The sequence below is a fragment of the Octopus sinensis genome, unplaced genomic scaffold (assembly GCF_006345805.1).
Source record: "Octopus sinensis unplaced genomic scaffold, ASM634580v1 Contig17813, whole genome shotgun sequence".
NCBI classification, from domain to species: Eukaryota; Metazoa; Mollusca; class Cephalopoda; order Octopoda; family Octopodidae; genus Octopus; species Octopus sinensis.
The window spans coordinates 25,001-42,502 of NW_021835344.1; the positions used below are offsets into that span (position 1 = coordinate 25,001).

Below are 17,502 nucleotides of genomic sequence, written 5' to 3' on the forward strand. Positions count from 1 at the left end.
CTTATTCGCTGTGTATTGACCAAAACAAAATAATCCATTGATGAGGAGGTCATCCGATAATCCCTAAAGCCAAAAACCTCTCAGTTCAATTGTCTTATGTCTGATTAGAAATTAGAGGGAAAATAAATAAAAGAAGGTTTAACCTTCTCATTTGACCCTTCACATGCAATCATAGACATCTTCATACACATTCAAGCATGAATATGGTAGTAGAAAGTAAAGTTAGAGTTACAGAGAGAGAGAGAGAGAGAGAGATGGGGGTATGAATGTAAGCCATTGCCACCACTCTGTACTACATACTGCAGTAGATTTATTAGAGAGGAGAAATGAGAAAATGATAATTGAAAATAACAGATACCAAATAAAATTAGGTAGGATGTGGTTAGAGAATCTTTAAATGATATTCTAGATATAGTTTTGAATCATAAGACAAAAATGATATAATAAAATGTATTGGGCAAACAGATTATATACAGCTGTCAGAGGAGAAAGAGATGACATACAATATATAAATGGCATACTAGATTTAGAGGATATACTAGCTATAGATGATATACTAGATATAGATTATATACTAGATATAGATGATATTCTATGATAGATTTTGATGATATGTTTGAAGAGATGACATACAAGATATGGATAAATCTACTAAATGTAGCTAACCTGCAATATAGAGAGGATATACACTATATAAATGGCATACTAGATTTAGAGGATATACTAGATATATATTATATACTAGATATAGATGATATGCTATGATATATTTAGATGATATGTTTGAAGAGATGACATACAAGATATGGATAAATCTACTAAATGTAGCTAACCTGCAATATAGAGAGGATATACACTATATAAATGGCATACTAGATTTAGAGGATATACTAGATATATATTATATACTAGATATAGATGATATGCTATGATATATTTAGATGATATGTTTGAAGAGATGACATACAAGATATGGATAAATCTACTATATGTAGCTAACCTGCAATATAGAGATTACCAGCTACAAGATATAAGTGACATACGAGCTATTGTTGTCAAACGGTATTGTCATATAAGTGTTGTGGCGAAAGTTGATAGGTTTTGCGAAGCTGCGAAATATTGCTGAGTAAAATACCAGTTATATTTGACATGAGAGATTTAGCTTTATAAGCATTCTAAATATAACTGGAAATTATAGCAGATATATCTAAAATTGTAGGTATTGGAAATATTTTCTCCTCGGCACTTCCTTTATTGAATATGATTTTCAGAAGAGAATATTCTGAACCTTTTAGGAATTTTGCTACATCGTAATGCAATTCTATAATGTTCTGATAAATACAATTTTGAAATAGATCTGCTTGTTTACCTCCCAACCTCTAATACTGCGCAAACGTTGTTAGTTTTACTACTATTTATCTCCCTTAAAAGGTTCTCCATTCCAAGCAGTGTGGTTAAGCTTTAATAGGGATAGGATTGTGTTAAATTTCCCTCTCTTTCTTTACCTCTCCACACACACGTGTATATATACATGTGTGTGTGTGTGTGTGTGTGTGTGTGTGTGTGTGTGTGTGTATGTGTGTGTGTGTGTAAATATATATATATATATATATATATAACACAGAAGAATGGAGATATCATACATATTGAACCATCCCGTTTCTGTCAGATTGGCAAATCACAAAATCTTGCGATATAGTAATACTGCGTATTAATCGACCCAACAGTTACAGGGTGTTCTCTTTTCATGTTCTGAGTTCAAAATTTCGAGGACGATTTTACCTTTCATGTTTTTGGGGTCGATGAATTAAGTACCAGCCGAGCACTACGGTGGATGTAATCGACAAACCCCCAGCCACAAAATTGCAGGCATTGTGCTTATCGTAGAAAGAATATTTTAGCCCCTTGATTACCAAATTACCAAATGGCTTCGTGGTAGAAATACAGAGGCAATTACAGCAATCATCAGAAATATTTGAATGGAATTTTTGTGGATCTTCTTCCCTCTGATAACTCCGTTGTCATAAGGATATAATAAGTAATAACAATATATATATGTGTGTGTGTGTATGCTTATATATGCACATACGCATACACACACAGGAAAATTTATATATGTGTGAAAGAAGGTTTGTATGTAGGCCACTCTCTCGACTCCAGTTAATTATGTGTATTTATAAACATGGGGTAAACTAGATCAAATCAACCTTCTGATATTTGAACATAAACTTTTCGATAATAAAACACAGTGCTCGGAAATCATGTTGATCCACTGAAATTTAAATCAAATCATTGTTGTTTATTACCAACAACATTTAACGAGGAATTGAGAATTTTATGACCTCATTTTATTATTTTTATTTTCTTATAACCAAAAAGAACTTGTTTGCTTACATTGTAGCTATGCTGGGAAGGAATAAGAAAGCGCCATCTTCATATTTTTCTATTGGGTTGTTATGCAAATATCTGAAAAAGAGACAAATATTACACACTTTAAAATAAGTAAAAGTAAATAAATATGTTTTTCCTGTTCAGTACTAAATTGCGTTTCAGTCAACATTAACAGGGTAAATGCTGATATTACACACTATATTGTTTATTTCTCTTTATAGTTCTCTGGGAAGTGTTGTTTGAACAAGAATAGGTTCCTTCAATCTAACTTAATTATCCTAAGTGAAAACCTGATAACAAAACAGCAAAAGATGGAAGGGAATAAAATACAAAAATAAAAACAATAATAAGGAGACTTTCTTATGTGCACAATATGGGTTTTAGTCAATATTCTCATCTATAGTAGAAATATCATTCTCTATACATGCAAGGTTCTGTGGCAGGAAAGTTACTTCTCACATCAATGGATTCTTTAGTCCAACTGTGTGGCACCTTGGACAAATAACATTTACTATAACCTTGGGTCAACTAAGCGTTGTGAGTAAATTTGCTGCAGGAAACTGTGTGGATTCCCTTCGTATATATATAAATATATATATATACATATATATATACATATATATATACATATATATATATATATATATATATATGTGTGTGTGTGTGTGTGTGTGTGTGTGTATGTATGTGTGTGTGCTTGATAACCAATATTGGTTTGTTTACGTCCCCCGTAACTTAGTGATTCCTCAAAAGGTATCCGACTGATTAAGTGCCAGATTTTAAAAATTCAGTACTAAGGATGATTTGTTCGAGTAAACGCTTGAAGGTAGTACTCCGCATGGCCGCAATCTGATAACTGAAACAAGGAATAGTAAAAGTAATATACTCCAGTAGCAGTGTAATGATAAAAAAAGGTTTTCAAGACAATAAAATAATAATTATTGCAATAACATTAACCATCATCATCAGGCTATACACATAACTTTCAGATCCTATTCAAAGTACATAAAACAATGGTCACCTTTTGGTAGAAGATATATACTGGGTACCTATAAATTGACTTTAGAATTTGAACACTTCAGAAGACAATGAAGAACAAGGAGCTCATCAAATTTATTGGAAATCATTGGCAAACAAATATCAGAAGCATTAGAACACTTCGACGTAGATTTAATTGTTACCAATTCTACGTCGCTAAAAGCCACACTGCTTTTTTCTTGGTTGATTTTTATAACGGGATTTTTACTAAATAGTCTTCCCATGAAGACGTTCTTTTAAATTTGATTAATCTACACATTTCCTTTGGAAATAACTGAGATATTTTGATTCAAAGTCACTTTTTTGCCTTACGCTGCCATTTTTTACCTCGAAAACTTTGAAATATATATTTTAAAGAATCAATTTACAATTATTTTAGCTCGAAATGTAGCTTACATCTCGATCATCATTGCCAAAACGATGCAATTAATTCGGTTGAGAGCTGAATTACTAATTAAATCATGTAATAGGAGTGGAAGAGCTGCACTCTGTTGTTCACAGTCTCTAAGTGAAGTTCAGTAACAAGGACGGGGAGTCAAATGTTGGGGTGCCGGGTGGGATAATCTGTAGTCACCTTGATACTTGGGTGGATGGAGTTGGCTACTTGCTGGATGCTCTCCATTATGTTCCTCTCTGTTTCCACATTACCGTTACTAGAGCTGGTCTTAACTGTGATATTAATGCCATATATATACCTACAGTAAATTAGAAGAGTTGTGGACTGTTTTGCCAAGGATTGCTTAGGTTTTCTGATCCACCAGGTCATGAAGAGGCCGGCAATATCTCCAGATACACCGACACAAATGGCTGCACCTTGAACTTACATGTATAGTTTCAAGCATTTGTCTTATGAAGGAAGGCCGAAGACGCTCGACATTTGTTTCTCTCGAAAACACGACGCCGTGGTGATCTCATTCTTGCTCACTACATCATAAGCGGAAAGTGTAACTATCGAAAGAGCTGTTCTTCACACCCTGCTCCAGAGCGTCGGCTGCAGGGTCACTCCGAAAAGCTCTATCTACGACGATTTCATCTCAATCGAAGGAGAGGGGCTTTCTCCGTCCGGGTTGCGGATCCGTGGAATAAGCTGCCGGACGAGATAGTGAAGATGCCGACGACCGCACGGTTCAAAGTCTCTCTTGACCAGAAATAGCCTGAACTCTTTGTATGACGACCCTCCCTGTACATAACGCCCTGTCCCCCTACATGGCCTTGCTTTTGCTTTTTGAGACAAAAAATTAAACTAAACTAAACTAGTGATACTTTAGTCTGTGGTTCTTCAAGGTGGTTCTTACGCTAGCTCCTACTGCCTGTGCAATCATTCCTTTCTCCTAATTGTTGTTCTCAGGGAGTTGGGTGGGCAGGGTCAAGCCACACCAGCGCTCATTGGTGCATTTATTTACTGCTGAAGTGATGGTGGGTGGTCTAAGAATCTGTGAGCTGGCGGGGTAGAATATATAGTCTAAGAATGAGACACGGATCACGCGTGTTGACCTCACTTCACATTTCACAGACAATCTCATTACATTATACTCCAGCAAAATCGATGTCAATAGATGGGTAGAGGGAATCGGGTCCTTAGTGTCCACTACACAACATGTGAAGAACTTGTAGTGACTAAAAATACTCATTTTATTGAGGATGTCCTCAGTGCTAACATAGAAGAAGAAGGAGAATAAGGAGGAGAAGAAGAAGAAGAAGAAGAAGAAGAAGAAGAAGAAGCATAAGGAGAAGGAGAAGAAGGAGAAGGAGAAGAAGAAGAAGAAGAAGAAGAAGAAGGAGAAGAAGAAGAAAAAGAAGAAGAAGAAGAAAAAGAAGAAGAAGAAGAAGAAGGAGAAGAAGAAGAAGAAGAAAAAAAAGAAGAAGAAGAAGGAGAAGAAAAAGAAAAAGAAGTAGAAGAAGGAGAAGAAGAAGAAATTAATCTAACGACAATGCAGATAAATAACTGCCAGTCGTTGTCATGTCCAGACACATCCAAAGAGATATATCATGAATAGAGTCCAGTAGTTGATTCGTCGATATATTAAGGAAATGCGAAAAAATGTCATCGTTCAGAAGATATATGAAGCAGCAAGAAACGTTGCTTATTTTTCACATCGTATGTAATTGCGACGAAATATTGAATAATGTTCATTATGTGAAGAAAGAATTTATATGGTAGTATAACGAATAAGGGAAGAAGAAGAAGGAGGAGAAGAAGAAGAACAACAAGAAAGAGAAGATGAAAAGAAGAAGAAGAAGAAGAAATACAAGGGGAAGAACAAGAAGGAAAGACGAAGAGGAAGTAGAGGGGAAGAAGAAGAAGAAGAAGGAGAAGGAGCAGAAAAAGAAAAAGAAGAAAAAGAAGAAGTAGAAGAAAAGAAGAGGAAAAAAGAAGAAGAAGAACAACAACAACAACAAAGACTACAGCAACAATAGCAAAACATTTATTTCGGTGGAAGTCTGGATACATAACCACACGGCACCACAGAATCAACAGAACAATGTGTAAGAAAATAGTAGCTAAAACTTATATTAATAGTGCAGATACATACATACATATGAACATACACATATATATTTTCAGGAATAACATTTTTATGCAGACAATTATCAACTGACAGTCATTGACATGTTCAGACTCAATCAAATAAATATAACACGAATATGAGAACTGAATATGATTTACAGTAATAGAGAGTGAGGAAACATGGAAATAAGGGGATATTAAATTTAAAGACATAGTATATTCCTCATGTATAAACGACAACATTGAAAGAACTTACAATTTCTCTAAGTTGTGAAGGCCTTGAAACATCTCTTTTTCAATCCTTGAAATTTTATTGTTGTAAAGAGATCTGAAGCAGGAAACAATATTGGTTAGATTGACATAGTGTGAATTCCGATAACATATTCAATATTGTTCTTTATGAAGAGGGACAAAATTATAGGAAAATAATACGAGAAGAAGAAGAAAAGGAGAAGACGAAGAAGAAGAAGAAGAAGGGGAAGAGAGGAAGGGGAAAGAAGAGTCATGGAGGAAGAGAAGGGGGAGAGAAGTAGAAGAAGGAGGAGTTGGAGGAGGAGGAGGAGGGGAGGTGAAGAAGAATCAGGACAGGGAAGGACAAGGATATGTAGGGGGGAGGAAAATAGGAGAAGGTGCAGAGGGTAAAGTATAAGAGGATATAGAAGATTAAAATCTGGAGGAGAAAAAGAAGAAGTAGAAGGGGGAGGATGGGGAGGAGAAGAAGAAGAAGAAAAAGAAGAAGAAGAAGAAGAAGAAGGAGAAGAAGAAGAAGAAGCGGGAAAAAAGAAGGAGAAAAAGAAAAAGAAAGAGAAGAAGAAAGAAGAGGAATATAGGTGGAGGCGGAGGGGGAAGGAGGAGAAGAAGAAGAAGAAGAAGACAAAGGAGGAGGAGGAGGAAGGGGAAGTAGAAAAAAAGGAGGAGAAGGAGGAGGAGGAGAAGTAGGAAGAGAAGAAGAAGAAGAAGAAGAAGAAGAAGAAGAAGAAGAAGAAGAAGATGACACTTTGAAAATCATGGTGTTCAAGACGAAACTGAAATTGTTCTCAAGATATCAGGAAATAATTCAAGGATAGAGCGATAAATTTTGGGCAAGAAGACATGGCTGAAAAATCAGGGAATATACGGAATCAGAAATCAACATATTCAAACGCACTCATTCGCATTCTTACATTCAAAGTTTCAACGACGGAATGCGGTATGCACACTCACATGACACATATTCCCACTCACCCTTGTGGAAATATGGTGAGAGAGATTATTTATTTCATATCGCTTCATCGTCACAAGAATATTAGAAAACACACGCTTACAAGAAATATATCAGCAGTTTAATTGTATCAGGCCAAATATTCCAGCTTACAAGTACAGTAAGTATTTCAGGTTTACAGATAGAATGTATGTGACTATATTATTCGAATATATATTTTCCGCTTCCACTTCAGTTGCTCTGTTACATAAATAACGTAAAGTGAATGACAAAATTCGAAGTTGAATGATAATATCGAAACACGAAGGAGAATATTGGAATAAGAAATGGAGGAGGATGCAAAATATAAAATAAAGGAATAATATAGTCACATTTCACACAGAACTACATTTATATATGAACATACACATATACTTCAGCTAAAAATATTTGATGCAAACATGTAAACTCACAAACGTTACCATTTCTAATACAAATTCATATCAAAATCATTGAAATTTGGGGAACAAAAATGAGTTATTGAGATGCGAATTGAAACAAAGCAACTACAATAAAGGAACATTATATTTTTCCTATTATTTCACTTTCTCTCTAAAATGCTCTCTCTTTCATTTACATTGTCTCGCTCTCTCCTATTCTCTTTGTATCTTCCTAAATCTTGTTCATTCTACAAATTCGAATTGGTTTTGTTTGGTGGAGTCTGAAATATTATACATTTGTGAGCTTATATATCAGCATCAATTATTACTTTCGGAAAATAGTATCAAGAAATTAAACGAACTTACAGTTCTTTGAAATTTGAAATCCCCGTGAATGTACCTTCTTTGATGGTTGCAATGCTGTTCCCTCCAAGATCTCTATAGCAGTAAAGAAAGAGTAAAATAGATTATATGTAAAATATTTGTGATACGACATCAAACACTTTGACTTCAGAATGAAAGAAAGAAAAAGAAGAAAGATAACGAAGAAGAAGAAGAACTAGAAAGGAGAAGGAGAAGGAGAAGTAGAAGAAGAAGAAGAAGAAGGAAAATAGACGAGGAGGTGGAGGAGGTGGAGGAGGAGGTGGAGAGGCGGGGTTTTAGGAGGACGACAAAGGAAGGGATGACTGAGCAGGGGGCCGCTGGGGTAGCATCAGAAGGAGCAGGAAGAGCTGGAGACTGAGAATAAGAGGAAGAATTGGAAGAGAATGGAAAAGAGGGAGACCAGTGACAAAGCAGAAAGTACAGAGAAGAAAAAGAAGAAAAAGAATAAGAAGAAGAAGAAGAAGAAGCAGAAGAAGAAGAAGAAGAAGACAAAGAAAAGGAAGAAGTAGAAGAAGAGGAACATGAAGAAGATGAAGAAGGAAAGAAGAAAAAGACGAAGAAGATGAAGAAGAAGAAGAATAGTAGAGAACGAAGAAATTGAAGAAAAAGGAGGATGAGTAGGACGAAGAGGGGAGGTTGAAGAGGAGAATTGCAATAAGAAGAAGAAGAAGAAAAGTAGGAGAAGAGGTTGAGGAGAGAGGGGAATAGGAGATTGCAAAAGAAGAAGAACAAACAACAACAACAACAATAGCAAAAAATTTATTTTGGGTGGAAGTATGGATAAATACCACACACGGCAGCACAGAATCAAGAGAACAATGTGTAAGAAAATAGTAGCTAAACTTATATTAATAGTGCAGATACATACATACATATGAACTACACATATATATTTTCAGAATATAATTTTTATGCAGACAAGTATCAACTGACAGTCATTGACATGTTCAGACTCAATCAAATAAATATGACACGAATAGAGAACTGAATATGATTTACAGTAATAGAGAGTGATAAAACATGGAAATAAGGGGGATATTAAATTTAAAGACATAGTATATTCCTCAGTATAAACGACAACATTGAAAGAACTTACAATTTCTCTAATTTGTGAAGGCCTTGAAACATCTCTTTTTCAATCCTTAAAATTTTATTTCTGTAAAGAGATCTGAAGCAGGAAACAATATTGGTTAGATTGACATAGTGTGAATTGCGATAACATATTCAATATTGCTCCTTATTTAAAGGGACACAATTATAGGAAAATAATACGAAATGAAGAAGAAAAGGAGGAGACGGGAAAGAAGAAGAAGCAGAAGAAGAAGAAGAAGAAGGAGAAAAAGAAGAAGGAGAAGATGATGAAGGAGGAAGAGGAGGAGGAGAATAACAAAAAGGAGAAAATAGGAAGAAGAAGAAGGAGGATGAGGAGGAGTAGAAGAAGTAGAAAGTGGAAGAAGAAGAAGAAGAAGGAATAGAAGAAGAAGAAGAAGGGGAAGAAGACGAAAAAGAAGGAGAAGAAAAAGGAGAAGCATGAGGATGGGGGAGGGAGAATTACAAGAAGAAGAAGAAGAAGGAGAAGAAGAAGAAGACAAAAGGAGGTGGGGGAGTGGGAGAGGTAGAATTACAAGAAGAAGAAGAAGGAGAATGAGGAATTGGATGCAGAAGTAAAAGGAGGAGAATGAAGGGGAGGAGAAGAAGTAGAAGAAGGAAAAAAGAAGTAGAAGAAAGAGATGAAGAAGAAAACGAATAAGAAGAAGGAAGACGAGGAGGAAAAAGTAGAAGAAGAACATAAAAAGAAGCAGGATCGGTGACGGGTAGGGGTGGAAGAGAATTACAAGATGAAGAAGGAGGAGGAGCGGGAGGGAGTGGAGGAGGAAGAGAATTACAAGAAGAAAATGAAGAAGGAGCAGAAGGAAAAAGTAGAAGAAGGAGGAGGAGGACGAGGGGAAGAAGAACAAAAGAAGAAGAAGAAGAAGAAGAAGAAGAAGGAGAGAAGAAAAAAGGGAGCAGGAGTGAGGAGTAGGAAGAAGAGAAGGTGAAGAAAAAAAAGAAGAAGATGAAGGAGAAGGAGGAGGAGGAATAGCAGGAGAGAAGAAGAAAGAAGAATAAGAAGAAGAAGAGAAAGAAGATACATTGAAAATCATGGTCTTCAAGACGAAACTGAAAATGTTCTCAAAATATCAGGAAATAATTCAAGGATAGAGCGATAAATTTTGGGCGAGAAGACATGGCTGAAAAATCAGGGAATATACGGAATCAGAAATCAACATATTCAATTGCACTCATACGCATTCTTATATTCATAGTATCAACGACGGAATGCGCTATGCACACTCACATCACACATATTCCCACTCACCCTTGTGGAAATATGTGAGAAGATTATTATTTCATATCGCTTCATTGTCACAAGAATATTAGAAAACACAGGCTTACAAGAAACATATCAGCAGTTTCATTGTATCAGGCCAAATATTCCAGCTTACAAGTACAGTAAGTATTTCAGGTTTACAGATAGAATGTATGTGACTATATTATACGAATATATATTTTCCGCTTCCACTTCAGTTGCTCTATTACATAAATAACGGGAAGTAAATGACAAAATTCGAAGTTGAATGATAATATCGAAACACGAAGGAGAATATTGAAATAAGAAATGGAGGAGGATGCAAAATATAAAATAAAGGAATAATATAGTCACATATCACACAGAACTACACTTATATATGAACATACACATATACTTCAGCTAAAAATATTTGATGCAAACATGTAAACTCACAAACGTTACCATTTCTAATTACAATTCATATCAAAATCATTGAAATTTGTGGAACAAAAATGAGTTATTGAGATGCGAATTGAAACAAAGCAACTACAATAAAGGAACATTATATTTTTCCTATTATTTCACTTTCTACCTCAATTTCTCTCTCTCTTCTCTCTTTGTGTCTCGCTTACTTACTCCCTCTTGTATATCTTCCTAAATCGTGTTCATTCTACAAATTCTAATTCATTTTTTTTGATGGAGTCTGAAATTTTATACAATTGTGAGCTTATATATCAGCATCAATTATTACTTTCGGAAAATAGTATCAAGAAACTGAACGAACTTACAAGTAGTTTAAATTTGAAAGCCCCGTGAATGCTCCTTCTTTGATGGTTGCTATGTTGTTGTAACGAAGATATCTATAGCAGTAAAGAAAGAGTAAAATAGATTATTTGGAAAATATTTGTGATACGACATCAAACACTGTGACTTCAGAATGAAAGGAATAAAAAGAAGAAATATAACGAAGAAGAAAAAGAAGAAGAAGAAGAAGAAGGAAGAGGAAGAGAAGAAGAAGAAAAAGAAGAATAAGGAGGAGGAAGAGGAGAAGAAGAAGAAGAAGAAGTAGAAGAAAGAGATGAAGAAGAAAACGAATAAGAAGAAGGAAGACGAGGAGGAAAAAGTAGAAGAAGAACATAAAAAGAAGCAGGATCGGTGACGGGTAGGGGTGGAAGAGAATTACAAGATGAAGAAGGAGGAGGAGCGGGAGGGAGTGGAGGAGGAAGAGAATTACAAGAAGAAAATGAAGAAGGAGCAGAAAGAAAAAGTAGAAGAAGAAGGAGGAGGAGGAGGAGGAGAAGAAGAACAAAAGAAGAAGAAGAAGAAGAAGAAGAAGAAGGAGAGAAGAAAAAGGAGGAGCAGGAGTGGAGGAGTAGGAAGAAGAGAAGGTGAGAAAAAAGAAGAAGATTAAGGAGAAGGAGGAGGAGAATAGCAGGAGAGGAGAAGAGAAGAAGAAAAGAAGAAGAAGAAAAGAGATACATTGAAAATCATGTCTTCAAGACGAAACTGAAAATGTTCTCAAAATATCAGGAAATAATTCAAGGATAGAGCGATAAATTTTGGGCGAGAAGACATGGCTGAAAAATCAGGGAATATACGGAATCAGAAATCAACATATTCAATTGCACTCATACGCATTCTTATATTCATAGTATCAACGACGGAATGCGCTATGCACACTCACATTCACACATATTCCCACTCACCCTTGTGGAAATATGGTGAGAGATTATTTATTTCATATCGCTTCATTGTCACAAGAATATTAGAAAACACAGGCTTACAAGAAACATATCAGCAGTTTCATTGTATCAGGCCAAATATTCCAGCTTACAAGTACAGTAAGTATTTCAGGTTTACAGATAGAATGTATGTGACTATATTATACGAATATATATTTTCCGCTTCCACTTCAGTTGCTCTATTACATAAATAACGGGAAGTAAATGACAAAATTCGAAGTTGAATGATAATATCGAAACCGAAGGAGAATATTGAAATAGAAATGGGGAGGATGCAAATATAAAATAAAGGAATAATATAGTCACATATCACACAGAACTACACTTATGATATGAACATACACATAACTTCAGCTAAAAATATTTGATGCAAACATGTAAACTCACAAACGTTACCATTTCTAATACAAATTCATATCAAAATCATTGAAATTTGTGGAACAAAAATGAGTTATTGAGATGCGAATTGAAACAAAGCAACTACAATAAAGGAACATTATATTTTTCCTATTATTTCACTTTCTACCTCAATTTCTCTCTCTTTCTCTCTTTGTGTCTCGCTTACTTACTCCCTCTTTGTATCTTCCTAAATCGTGTTCATTCTACAAATTCGAATTCATTTTGTTTGATGGAGTCTGAAATTTTATACAATTGTGAGCTTATATATCAGCATCAATTATTACTTTCGGAAAATAGTATCAAGAAACTGAACGAACTTACAAGTAGTTTAAATTTGAAAGCCCCGTGAATGCTCCTTCTTTGATGGTTGCTATGTTGTTGTAACGAATATCTATAGCAGTAAGAAAGAGTAAATTAGATTATTTGGAAAATATTTGTGATACGACATCAAACACTGTGACTTCAGAATGAAAGGAATAAAAAGAAGAAATATAACGAAGAAGAAAAAGAAGAAGAAGAAGAAGAAGAAGAAGAAGAAGGAAGAGGAAGAGAAGAAGAAGAAAAAGAAGAATAAGGAGGAGGAAGAGGAGAAGAAGAAGAAGAAGTAGAAGAAAACGTAGAAGAAGAAAGGAGAAGATAAAGGAGTAGAAGACCTAGAAGAAGAAAAAGAAGAAGAGGAGGCGGAGGAGGCGGAGAAGCGGAGCAGGAGGAGAGGTGGGGATGTTAGGAGGAGGACAAAGGAATGGATGATTGAGGAGGGGCAGCTGGGGATAGCAGCAGAAGGAGCAGGAAGAGCAGGAGGATGAGAATAAGAGGAAGAATTGGCAGAGAATGGAAAAGAGGGAGACCATTGAAGAAGCAGAAAGTACAGAGAAGAAAAAGAAGAAGAGGAAAAGAAGAAGTAGAACACGAAGAAGAAGAAGATGAAGTAGAAGAAGAAGAAGAGGAAGAAGAAGAAGACGACGAAGAAGAAGAGGAACATGCAGGAGATGAAGAAGGAAAGAAGAAGACGAAGAAGATGAAGAAGAAGAAAAAAAGAATGCAAAGAAGAAGACAAAGAAGAAGTAGAACATGAAGAAAAGTAACAAGAAGAAGAAGAAGACGAAGTAGAAGAAGAATAACAGGAAGAAGAAGCAGAAGCAGAAGAAAGAGATGAAGAAGCAGAAGAAGAAAAGAAGAAGAAGAAGAAAAGAAAAAGAAGGAGGAGAAGGAGCAGAAGGAGGAGGGGAGGTTGGAAGAAGAAGAAGAAAAAGAAGGAGAAGAAGAAGAAGAAGAAGATGAAAAGAAGAAGAAGAAGAAGAAGAAGAAGAAGAAGAGAAGAATACATTGAAAATCATGTTGTTAAAGACGAAACTGAAAATGTTCTCAGAATATCAGGAAATAATTCAAGGATAGATCGATAAATTTTGGGCGAGAAGACATGGCTGAAAAATCAGGGAATATACGGAATCAGAAATCAACATATTCAAACGCACTCATACACATTCTTATATTCATAGTATCAACGACGGAATGCGGTATGCACACTCACATCACACATATTCCCACTCACCCTTGTGGAAATATGGTGAGAGAGATTATTTATTTCATATCGCTTCATTGTCACAAGAATATTAGAAAACACACGCTTACAAGAAATATATCAGCAGTTTCATTGTATCAGGCCAAATATCCCAGCTTACAAGTACAGTAAGTATTTCAGGTTTACAGATAGAATGTATGTGACTATATTATTCGAATATATATTTTCCGCTTCCACTTCAGTTGCTCTATTACATAAATAACGTGAAGTGAATGACAAAATACGACGTTGAATGATAATATCGAAACACGAAGGAGAATATTGAAATAAGAAATGGAGGAGGATGTAAAATACAAAATAAAGGAATGATATAGTCACATTTCACACAGAACTACACTTATATATGAACATACACATATACTTCAGGTAAAAATATTTGATGCAAACATATAAACTCACAAACGTTACCATTTCTAATACAAATTCATATCAAATTCATTGAAATTTGGGGAACAAAACTGAGTTATTGAGATGCGAATTGAAACAAAGCAACTACAATAAAGGAACATTATATTTCTCCTATTACTTCACTTTCTCCCCAAAATTCTCTCGCTTTCTTTCACATTGTCTCAATCTCTCATATTCTCTTTGTATCTTCCTAAATCGTGTTCGATCCTCAAATTTGAATTAATTTTGTTTAGTTCAGTCTCAAATTTTATACATTTGTGAGCTTAGATATCAACATCAATTATTACTTTCGGATAATAGTATCAAGAAACTGAACGAACTTACAAGTAGTTTAAATTTGAAAGCCCCGTGAATGCTCCTTCTTTGATGGTTGCTATGTTGTTGGAACCAAGATATCTATAGCAGTAAAGAAAGATTAAAATAGATTATATGGAAAATATTTGTGATACGATATCAAACACTGTGACATCTGAATGAAAGGAAGAAAAAGAAGAAAGATAACGAAGAAGAAGAAGAAGAAGAAGAAGAAGGAAGAGGAAGAGAAGAAGAAGAATAAAAAGAAGAATAAAGAGGAGGAAGAGGAGAAGAAGAAGAAAAAGTAGAAGAGGAGGCGGAGGAGGCGGAGCAGGAGGAGAGGTGGGGATGTTAGGAGGAGGACAAAGGAATGGATGACTGAGGAGGGGCAGCTGGGGATAGCAGCAGAAGGAGCAGGAAGAGTAGGGGGATGAAAAATAAGAGGGAAGTATTGGAAGAGAATGGAAAAGAGGGAGACCATTGAAGAAGCAGAAAGTACAGAGAAGAAAAAGAAGAAGAAGAAAAGAAGGCAAAGAAGAAGACAAAGAAGAAGTAGAACACGAAGAAAAGTAACACGAAGAAGAGAAGATAGAGTAGAAGAAGAATAAGAGGAAGAAGAAGAAGAAAAAGAAGTAGAAGAAGCAGAAGCAGAAGAAGGAGTAGAAGAAGAAGAAGAAGAAGAAGAAGGAAGAGGAGGAAAAAGGAGGAGGAGGAGAATGATGGGGAAGAATAAGTAGGAGAAGATGAAAAAGAAGATGAAGGAGGAGGAGGATGAGAATAACAAAAAGAAGAATATAAGAAGAAGAAAGAGGAGTAGGAGGAGAAGTAAATGTTGAAGTAGAAAGTAGTAGAAGAAGAAGAAGAAGAAGGAGAAGAAGTATAAGAAGAAAAAAAGAGTAGAAAAATGAGAAGAAGAAAAGAAAAAGGAGAAGGAGGAAACGAAGAAGAAGACGAATTAGAAGAAGACGCAGAATAAGAAGAAAAAGATGCGGGAGAGGAGGGGGAGGAGGAGAATTACAAGAAAAAAAGAGGAGGAGGGGCGGAGAGGATTGGGAAGAAAGAAAGAAGACGAAAAAAGAAGTAGAAGAGGAAGTGGAAAAAGGAGGAGGAAGCAATGAAGTGGAAAAGTAGGAGTAGAAGAAAAAGAAGAAGAATAAGAAGAAGGAGGAGGAGGAGGAGGCGTAGTTGAAAAAGTTGAAAGTAGAAGAGGATGTAGGAGAAGAAGACGAAGAAATAAGTAGAAGCGATAGAAGAAGAAAAGAATAAGGAGAATGAGAAGAAGAAGAAGAAGAAGAAGAAGAAGACTACGAAGAATGAAAAGAGTAGAAGAAGCAGAAGCAGAAGAGGAGTAGAAAGAAGAAGAATACAAGAAGAAAAAGAAGAAGAAGAAAGAAAATTAGAAGAGGAAGAGGAGGAGGATCAGGGGGAGGAGGAGAAGAAGTAGAAAAAAGAAAAGAAGAAAAAGAAGAGAAGAGAAGAAGAAGCAGAATAAGAGATGAAGAAGAAGAGAAGAAGAAGAGAAGAAAAAAGAAGGAGGAAAGAGGCATCAGAGATGGTGAGGTTGGAAGAAGAAGAAGAAAAAGAAGAAGATAAGAAGAAGAAGAAAAGAAGAAGAAGAAAAGAGAAGAAGAAGAAGAAGAAAAAAGAAGAAGAAAGAAAGAAGATACATTGAAAATCATGTTGTTAAAGACAAACTGAAATGTTCTCAGAATATCAGAAAATAATTCAAGGAGAAGAACGATAATTTGGGCGAGAAGACATGGCTGAAAAATCAGGGAATCACGGAATCAGAAATCACATATTCAAATGCACTCATACGCATTCTTATATCATAGTATCAACGACGAATGCGCTATGCACACTCACATCACCATATTCCCACTCACCCTTATGGAAATATGGTGAGAGATTATTATTTCATATCGCTTCATTGTCACAAGAATATTAGAAAACACACGCTTACAAGAAATATATCAGCAGTTTCAATGTATCAGGCGAAATATTCCAGCTTACAAGTACAGTAAGTATTTCAGGTTTACAGATAGAATGTATGTGACTATATTATTCGATTATATATTTTCCGCTTCCACTTCAGTTGCTCTCTTACATAAATAACGTGAAGTGAATGACAAAATTCGAAGTTGAATGATAATATCGAAACACGAAGGAGAATATTGAAATAAGAAATGGAGGAGGATGTAAAATATAAAATAAAGGAATAATATAGTCACATTTCACACAGAACTACACTTATATATGAACATACACATATACTTCAGCTAAAAATATTTGATGCAAACATGTAAACTCACAAACGTTACAATTTCTAATACAATTCATATCAAAATCATTGAAAATTTGGGAACAAAAATGATTTATTTAGATGCGAATTGAATCAAAGCAACTACAATAAAGGAACATTATATTCTTCCTATTATTTCAATTTCTCTCTCAAATTCTCTCTCTTTCTTTCACATTGTCTCGCTCTCTCCTATTCTCTTTGTATCTTCCTAAATCTTGTTCATTCTACAAATTTGAATTGATTTTGTTCGGGGCAGTCTGAAATGTTATACATTTGTGAGCTTATATTTCAGCATCAATTATTACTTTCGGATAATAGTATCAAGAAACTGAAGAACTTACAAGTATTTTAAATTTGAAAGCCCCGTGAATGCTCCTTCTTTGATGGTTGAAATGTTGTTGGCACCAAGATTTCTATAGCAGTAAAGAAAGAGTAAAATAGATTATATGGAAAATATTTGTGACACGACATCAAACACTGTGACTTTAGAATGAAAGGAAG

The 17,502-nt window shown here is 35.2% G+C and overlaps 1 protein-coding gene across 1 annotated transcript in view; it reads right to left on the minus strand.

Moving 5' to 3' along the window:
- LOC115231209 (connectin-like) overlaps positions 1 to 17,414 on the minus strand; it is a gene marked incomplete at its 5' end in the record, with an annotated part of 30,827 nt that extends 13,413 nt beyond the window's left edge. Inside the window, 6 exons of the mRNA XM_029801281.2 lie at positions 2,395 to 2,466; positions 6,195 to 6,266; positions 7,925 to 7,996; positions 9,039 to 9,110; positions 11,063 to 11,134; positions 17,343 to 17,414. Coding sequence (XP_029657141.2) covers positions 2,395 to 2,466; positions 6,195 to 6,266; positions 7,925 to 7,996; positions 9,039 to 9,110; positions 11,063 to 11,134; positions 17,343 to 17,414 — 432 coding nt within the window. The remainder of the gene's footprint in view (positions 1 to 2,394; positions 2,467 to 6,194; positions 6,267 to 7,924; positions 7,997 to 9,038; positions 9,111 to 11,062; positions 11,135 to 17,342) is intronic.
- Positions 17,415 to 17,502: the final 88 nt, after the last annotated feature.